Source organism: Piliocolobus tephrosceles, chromosome 16 (genome assembly GCF_002776525.5).
Source record: "Piliocolobus tephrosceles isolate RC106 chromosome 16, ASM277652v3, whole genome shotgun sequence".
NCBI classification, from domain to species: Eukaryota; Metazoa; Chordata; class Mammalia; order Primates; family Cercopithecidae; genus Piliocolobus; species Piliocolobus tephrosceles.
Window position 1 is genome coordinate 24,536,555 of NC_045449.1, and position 8,491 is coordinate 24,545,045.

At 38.7% G+C, this 8,491-nt stretch overlaps 1 protein-coding gene across 1 annotated transcript in view; it reads left to right on the top strand.

Moving 5' to 3' along the window:
• Positions 1-456: 456 nt before the first annotated feature.
• Positions 457-8,491, top strand: part of EFCAB5 (EF-hand calcium binding domain 5) — a 175,050-nt gene continuing 167,015 nt past the window's right edge. The window contains exons 1-3 of the mRNA XM_023183936.1: positions 457-536; positions 937-996; positions 2,254-2,338. Coding sequence (XP_023039704.1) covers positions 495-536; positions 937-996; positions 2,254-2,338 — 187 coding nt within the window. The 5' untranslated portion in view covers positions 457-494. The remainder of the gene's footprint in view (positions 537-936; positions 997-2,253; positions 2,339-8,491) is intronic.

The window sequence follows — 8,491 nt, forward strand, 5'->3', positions numbered from 1 at the left end:
ATAAACCAGATAAGTCACATTCTTCTGGAATTCTCCCTTGCCAAAAAAAATGCTTTTTGAGATATTATTATTCTGTTCTCTATCTACCTTTCTTGCATGAATAGGTAGCTATAAAAGTTTCGCTTTACCTCACCTTGTTATCTCAAAAATTAATGAGGATGACAATCATGTTAAAAAATGCAATTGCATTACTGTTGTTGTTGTTGTTTTAATGATAGTAGCGATGATTACTATGGTGAGTTTTCTTGTCTCCCTGAGCAATGATCTAGCTTTGGTCAGTAGCAACAGCCATAACAGTAATACAGTTGGAAAAGTTCAGCAGTTGAGAATTTATCATTCAATAGAATTGTGGAGTGAGGTGAGGGCAGGAGTGAGGGAGATTTTTTAACTTACAGAGTACTTTGTGATGTTTATTAATATTTCTTTCTTTTTGTTATTAATACTGGTCTAGTAATATTCTTCTATACCATTTGGTGATACCTTTTGGAGTCCAGATGAATGAGTCAACATCTCAAGAGGAAGTCAGACCTGATCAGGTTCTTGTCCTACATAGGTTTATTACATTTATGAGAAGATTTGAGATTCACATTCTTGGGAAAATTGAGATGCAATATCATAGTCTATCATGTAATTATTTCTCTTTTTGGTTGAAGTATTCTGCATCAGGTTTTGACAGAAATGCTGAAAAGGGGGTCAAAATAACAGTTGAGTCATGGCAACCTGCTTCTAGTTGGTTGGCATTCCTTGATTATATATAAAAGTCTGTTATTGTTTGAATTTGTTGATACAACTACTTTGTGTAATGTTATTTGGCATGATATTTACTCATTATGTGAAATTTCTAAAAGTTAAAAGCTTACTGTATTAAAGTATAAGACAGTAGTTTAATCCACAGCTCTTTTTGGATGCCATTTACTAACACTGTTTCCATTTCAGGAAAATGGAAAAGACAAAAAGAGGAAATGGAGCTCAACTGAAGTGAAAGAGCTTCATGAGGTAGAGTTGGCATGAATAAATCAGATATTAATGCTGGAGAATAAACTAGCTAAATCAATTTTCTTATGGTAAAAGAAAAGGTGTGGGTGTTCAAAAAAATAAGTAACATTGCAAAAGGAAAAGGACAAACTCATGTTGATTATTAAGCTGATTCATTTGAGTAAGTTGTGGGAAACTTCCATAGACAGGTAAATTATTTGTGAAGAGCTGTTATAAATTACAGATAAATAAAGAATGCTTTCTAAAGTTACCCTAAAAACTGTAACCACCAGCTTTTAGGATCACTTTACTATCATGCTGAAAATGTAATTTCCAGGTTAATCATTTAAGTAACTTTGTGTTTAAATAAATACAAGGCTACAATAAAGAAAAACATTTCATAGAAAAGGGGAGGCAATTGAAAATAGTCCTATAGATTCACAAGTGAGTTGACTAATGTGGGTTTTTTTAAATATCCTACTGATTGTCGATGGCTGACACCTGTAATCCCAGCACTTTGGGAGACCGAGGTGGATCACTTGAGGTTAGGAGTTTGAGACCAGACTGGCCAACATGGCGAAACTCCATCTCTACTAATAATACAAAAATTATCCGGGCATGGTGGTGCATGCCTGTAATCCTAGCTACTTGGAAGGCCAAGGCACGAGAATCACTTTGACCCAGGAGGTGGAGGTTGCTGTGAGCTGAGATTGTGCCACTGTACTCCAGCCTGGGCAAGGGTGAAACTGTGTCTCCAAAAAAAAAAAAAAAAAATCCTATTGTCAGATTTTTAAAGTACATTAGCATGTATATAAAAACTATTTTGTTGCTATTCATAAAATTAATCCTTTATTTCCTCAATTAAGATGAAATGCTTTTTCTTTTTGCCACAAATACAGAAAGTGATTCTAGTAGTAAAACAGTAGCATTTCCAAAGGTCTGATTTCCCTATGCTATGGTTTCAAATTATGTTTCTATAAAGTGTTGTATAATTCAAGAATTAATGTCATCTAAAATGATTCCTAGCATATTACTTTGTTAGTAATAGGAAGATGTGATGACATTTTGAACCAACACATTTTATCTTGTAAATGCAGAAAATACACAGTGATTACCTCTTTGCTTCTAATATACAACATTATATCCCAGAAAAATTAACTAGGGATGTTTGGTTAACTCTTACAAAGCAATTAACTTTCCTTTACTTGGAATAATTTATACAACTTTGTGGAAAATCAAGTCACATTGAAATTGGTGATTTTTTTTCTCTTTTCAAAGACTTTACAGAGTGTGCCAGACGTTCCTGTAAAAGAGGCCACTAACAATGTGGTGGAGAAAGCAACGGATGAAATCAAATCCCAAGGTAGAGAACTAGCCTTTCTCTTATACAATAGAATCTAAAACTGGCCAGGCGTGGTGGTTCACCCCTGTAATCCCAGCACTTTGTGAGGCCAAGGCGGGTGGATCACCTGAGGTCAGGAGTTCAAGACCAACCTGGCCAACATGGTGAAACCCCTTCTCTTCTAAAAATACAAAAAATTAGCTGGGTGTGGTGGCGGGCGCCTGTAATCCCAGCTACTCTGGAGGCTGAGGCAGGAGAATCAAGTGAACCTGGGAGGCAGGGGTTGCAGTGAGCTGAGATCGTGGATTGCACTCCAGCCTGGGTGACAGAGCGAAACTCCATCTCAAAAAAACAAAAATCTAAAACTATCTTTAAAATTTTACTGGGGATGTATTATTCAAGATTTTGCATTTTAAAGACATAATTTCAGAGGATATTTTATTTTATTTTTATTTTTTAGAGATGGGTCTTGCCCTGTCACCCAGACTGAAGTTCAGTGACATGATTATACTTCACTGCACACTCAAAGTCCTGGGTTCAAGTGATCCTCCCACCTCAGCCTCCAGAGTTGCTGGGACTGTGGGTGCACACTACTTCACCCAGCTAGTTTTTTAATTTTTGTTTTTGTAGAGACAAGGTCTTGCTATGTTGCCTGGGCTGGTCTCAATCTCCTGAACTCAGGCAATCCTCCTGTCTCAGCCTCCAGAGTCAGTGAGAGTGTAGGCCAGAAAGTATTTTAAATGCAGTTTGGGAAATAATTTAAAATGTATTTCATTCACCTTCTATTAATGCTTTTGCGGCAATTTATGATTATTCATCTTGTACTTAAAGAGAAAATTTATCTAAGAAAACTGACTGACATATAGCAGGCAACCCACTAATACAATAATAAAATGAATAACTCCAGTGATTTCGGATGCTTATTGTCCTTGGCCCTGTTTATTGTTTTTGTTTTTGGTTTCTTTTGGTGTTGTTTTTTTTTTTTTTCTCTTCCCGAGACGGAGTGTCACTCTTGTTGCCCAGGGTGGAGTGCAATGGCGCGATCTGGCTTCACCACAACCTCTGCCTCCTGGGTTTAAGCAATTCTCCTGCCTCAGCCTCCCGAGTAGCTGGGATTACAGGCATGTGCCACCACGCCTGGCTAAGTTTGTATTTTTTTTTTTTTTTTTTTTTTTGAGACGGAGTCTTGCTCTGTCGCCCGGGCTGGAGTGCTGTGGCCGGATCTCAGCTCACTGCAAGCTCCGCCTTCCGGGTTTACGCCATTCTCCTGCCTCAGCCTCCGGAGTAGGTGGGACTACAGGCGCCTGCCACGTCGCCCGGCTAGTTTTTTGTATAGTTTTTTTTTAGTAGAGACGGGGTTTCACCGTGTTAGCCAGGATGGTCTCGATCTCCTGACCTCGTGATCCGCCCGTCTCGGCCTCCCAAAGTGCTGGGATTACAGGCTTGAGCCACCGCGCCCGGCCTAAGTTTGTATATTTAATAGAGACGGGGTTTCCCAATGTTGGCCAGGCTGGTCTCAAACTCCCAACCTCAGGTGATCCGCCCACCTTGGCCTCCCAAAGTGCTGGGATTACAAGCATGAGCCACTGTGCCTGGTCTACCCTGTTTATTGTTTTTACACTTGTACTTGACCACATATTTATTCTATTTGATCCAAAGCTTGACTACTAGCCCCATCCTTAACCCAAATTCCACATAAATATGCAGATTGAAAATTTATAGGACTAAAAAGGCTTCAAAAAAGTAGATAAGACATTCATCTCTTTCATTACAGCTCTTTTAACTCCAAATACTTAGTGAAATCCCATACCACCAGAAATTCTTTACAGTATTTAAAATTTAACAATTTTACTGTAATTTTTCTTCAATTTACAAGAAAATATTTGCAAACTGTGTAACCAACAAATAACTAATATCCAGAATCTACAAGGAACTCAAACAAATCAGCAAGAAAAATAAAACAAAAAACGATTATCCCATAAAAAGTGGGCAAATGACATGAACAGACATTTCTCAAAAGAATATATACAAATGGCCAATGAACATGTGAAAAGGGGCTGAACATCACTAATCATCAGGGAAATGCAAATTAAAACCACAATGAAATACTACCTTACTCCTGCAAGAATGATCATTATTAAAATGTCAAAAAACAATAGATGTTAGCATGGATATGGTGAAAAGGGAATGCTTATACACTGCTGGTGGGAATGTAAATTAGTATAACCTTTATGGAAAAGAGTACGGAAATTTCTTTCTTTTTTTTTTTTTTTGAGACGGAATCTCACTCTGTTGCCCAGGCTGGAGTGCAGTGACACGATCTTGGCTCACTGCAAGCTCCGCCTCCCGGGTTCACGCCATTCTCCTGCCTCAGCCTCCTGAGTAGCTGGGACTACAGGTGCCCACCACCACGCCCGGCTAATTTTTTCTATTTTTTAGTAGAGACGGGGTTTCACTGTGTTAGCCAGGATGGTCTCGATCTCCTGACCTCATGATCTGCCTGCCTCGGCCTCCCAACGTGCTGAGATTACAGGCGTGAGCCACCGTGCCCAACTGAGTATGGAAATTTCTTGAAGAACTAAAAGTAGATCTACCATTCAATCCAGCAGCCCCACTACTGGGTATCTACCCAAAATAAAATAAGTCATTATATTAAAAAGACACCTGCAAGTATATGTTTATTGCCGCACAATTCACAGTTGCAAAGATATGGAACCAACCTAAGTGCCCACCAACCAATGAGTTTGGATAAAGAGCACTTTGGGAGGTTGAGGTGAGCGGATCACAAGGTCAAGAGATTGAGACCATCCTGGCCAACATGGGGAAATGCCATCTCTACTAAAAATACAAAAATTAGATGGGTGTAGTGGCAGGCGGCTGCAATCCCAGCTACTTGGGAGGCTGAGGCATGAGAATCGTTTGAACTCGGGAGGCGGAGGTTGCAGTGAGCCGAGATCATGCCACTGCACTCCAGCCTGGCAACAGAGTGAGACTCCGTCTCAAAAAAAAAAAAAGAAAAAGAAAAAGAAAATGTGGTATATATACACCATGGAATACTACTCAGCCATAAAAAGAATGAAATGATATCTTTTACAGCAACTTGGATGGAGCTGAAGGCCATTATTCTAAGTGAAGTAACTCAAGAATGGAAAGCCAAATACCATATGTTCTCACTTAGAAGTGGTAGCTAAGCTATGAGTATGCAAAAGCATGCAGAGTGATATAATTGGCTGTGGAGACTCAGAAGCGGGAGGGTAGAAGGAGGGGTAAGGGATTTAAAAAAACTACATATTGGGTACAATGTACACTACTCAGGTGACAGGTGCACTAAAATCTCAGACACCACCACTATACAATTTATCCATGTAACCAAAAATCACTGTATCCTTGAAAATTAAAAAAAAAAAAACTTAAAGAACCAAACTTTCCAACACTTATTCTGTCTTTCTTATAAACTTAGTACTGTTCTCACAGCTTCACTAACTTCTAAAAATTTTCTTCCTGGCAAGTGTTTACTTGTCCTCTTCTACCTGTCCCCACCTCCTGTTTTTCTGATTTTACTTCCTTATACCAAACATCTACCACCAACACTGCATACATATACTTTGCCTTTACCTTAATCACTTGGACCAGGTTTATAAATTAACTCATTCATTTTATTTTATTTTATTTTTTGAGATGGAGTCTTGCTCTGTCATCCAGGCTGGAGTGCAGTGGCACAATCTCAGCTCACTGCAACCTCCGCCTCCCGAGTTCAAACGATTCTCATGCCTCAGCCTCCCAAGTAGCTGGGATTGCAGCCGCCTGCCACTACACCCATCTAATTTTTGTATTTTTAGTAGAGACAGGGTTTCACCATGTTGGCCAGGCTGGTCTCGAACTCCTGACCTCAGCTGATCCACCCACCTTGACCTCCCAAAGTGCTGGGATTATAGGCTTGAGCCACCATGCCTGGCCTAAATTAACTCATTCATTTTAAAGATGCCAGACACAATTTTGATCTAGGTAATTTGTTATACATTTAATTAGGTGTTCACTTTAATTAGTTTGTGGCCACATTTGCACCTACAAAACTGTACATATGTGTTCCATTAGGTAATGTATCACCTCCCAGAAAACACATCAAGCAAGAGTTTGTGGTCTTTCCTCTTCTTGTACTTTCCATTTCTCTTATTGCTTTTCAATGTATGGTAGAGAGAAATGTGTTTTGTTTAAAACTATTTATCCCAGTATATGATATGTACTGAAAACATTGCAGTTGCTTATTCTGATATCATACGCAATGCAGTGTACTTATTTATTAAATGATTAGTCGCTATTAGAACTTTTTATTCTAAATCCCTCGTTTGTGAATGTATGTGTATATGTGGGTATATACAAAGTAGGAAGAGGAACTGTTATTGCAATTTCAACAGGTCAAAGGAAGTGTCTTCATCCTTGTTACATACTTGTCAAAATTAAAGTCGTGTTACCTTGATAAGCAGCTCCCAACATGCACTCAAATACATATCGTTGCATAGAAAATACTGTGGTTAAATGTATCATGTCAGTTCCTCATTTCTTTACCCTTGTTTTTCTACTTTTCAGACTGAGCTTAACTTGCATTTTGAGAATTTTTTCAATTATCAGTTTGCTCAGTTCTATTCTTATTACACAACCCTAAGATTAACAATGTTTTGTAGGAAACTGCCTTTTCCTTTACCTATTGAATTTTAATTCTGGTGGTGTTTAGTAGTACTTCTTTACCTCCTTCCTTTGCAGTAGTCATTCTACATCATGTGCCAATGTTAAAAAATCCTGATAATAAGGACAAAGCAACTGAGTTTCAAACAGGGCCTGTGTTTAAAGAAAATATCATACAGCTTAAGTAGCCCTGCTGGGTCAATTTTCACCAGTTTAATCAGCAGCCAGACCCACTAATGTTATATGCCTCCTTGTGAAGAAAGAGCCTGCTAAGGCTTATTACAATATGAATTATAATTCATTCCTATTTATATCCTTAAATAGGCTTTGCACTGAGGCTCTGCCCAGCAGTGGGCCATACATTGAGAGCAGAAAATAATAAAGGTCACTTATAAGGCTAGACTTTTCAAAATATGTATAAGGAATTCTTTTGTGTCCCTACTTACTTAGTTGAAAGCATTTATACCCATAGTGCCTGGATAGTTCTTTTTATATTAGAAGGTAGACCACTAGAGTGGTGAAGATGTACATATTGGGGGCAGAGCTTAAAAGGCTCTTGATTCTTGAAAAAGTTTAGGAAGATGATCCTGAAAAAGAATTCCAGTGCCTGGCACACAGTGAGAAATTAATAGTTATTTATTGAGTGAGTATATAAATGAATAAATCAATCAATCTTAAAAGGTTTAGGATGTCCAACCAGAGACCTGTGAAAAAATCCAGTACCTCTCTGAAATTATTCAATTAAACCTCTGAATTCATTTGCCCTTGGGGCAGTGCTGTAAATTGTGATCCATGAATTCAGAGTTCACTCAGTCAAAAGACAGCTTCAGATAGGCTTGTTCAGAATCCTGATTTATTGACCCTGCTGTTCCTGTGCTTCTTTTTCTTGTTTTCATGGTTCTAAGAGAGAAGTGTTTAACTACAGTGGTAACCAAACACATGTCTACTTCAATTCTGTACATCAGTGGGGACAATGCAAGCACTAGGATTATTGCTTAGCAACCTATAATAGCCAAGTACACTAGAAGAGCACTACCAGGCTGCAATGAAGATGGAGAGTGCCCTAGTTCATGTGTGAGTTTACTAATGAGCCATGGCAGATAGGTAGATATTAAGTTGCCATATATCCTTAATGCAGGAGGAGGAATTGTCTGCCTTGGGTTATGGAAGACAGGTTAAAAGGAAAGAGTACAGTTGACTCTTGGACAACACGGTTTGAATTGCATGGGTCCACTTATACACAGATTTTCTTCCACCTCTGCCACTCCAAAACAGCAAGATCAACCCTTCCTCTTCCTCCTCTCCTCAGTCTATTGAACATAAGGACAATGAGAATGAAAACATTTATGATGATCCACTTCTGCTTAATGAATAGTAAATGTATTTTATCTTCCTTATGATTTCCTTCCTTCATTTCTTCCTTCCTTTTCTCCCTTCCTTTCTCCTTCCTTCCTTCCTTCCTTCCTTCCTTCCTTCCTTCCTTCCTTCCTT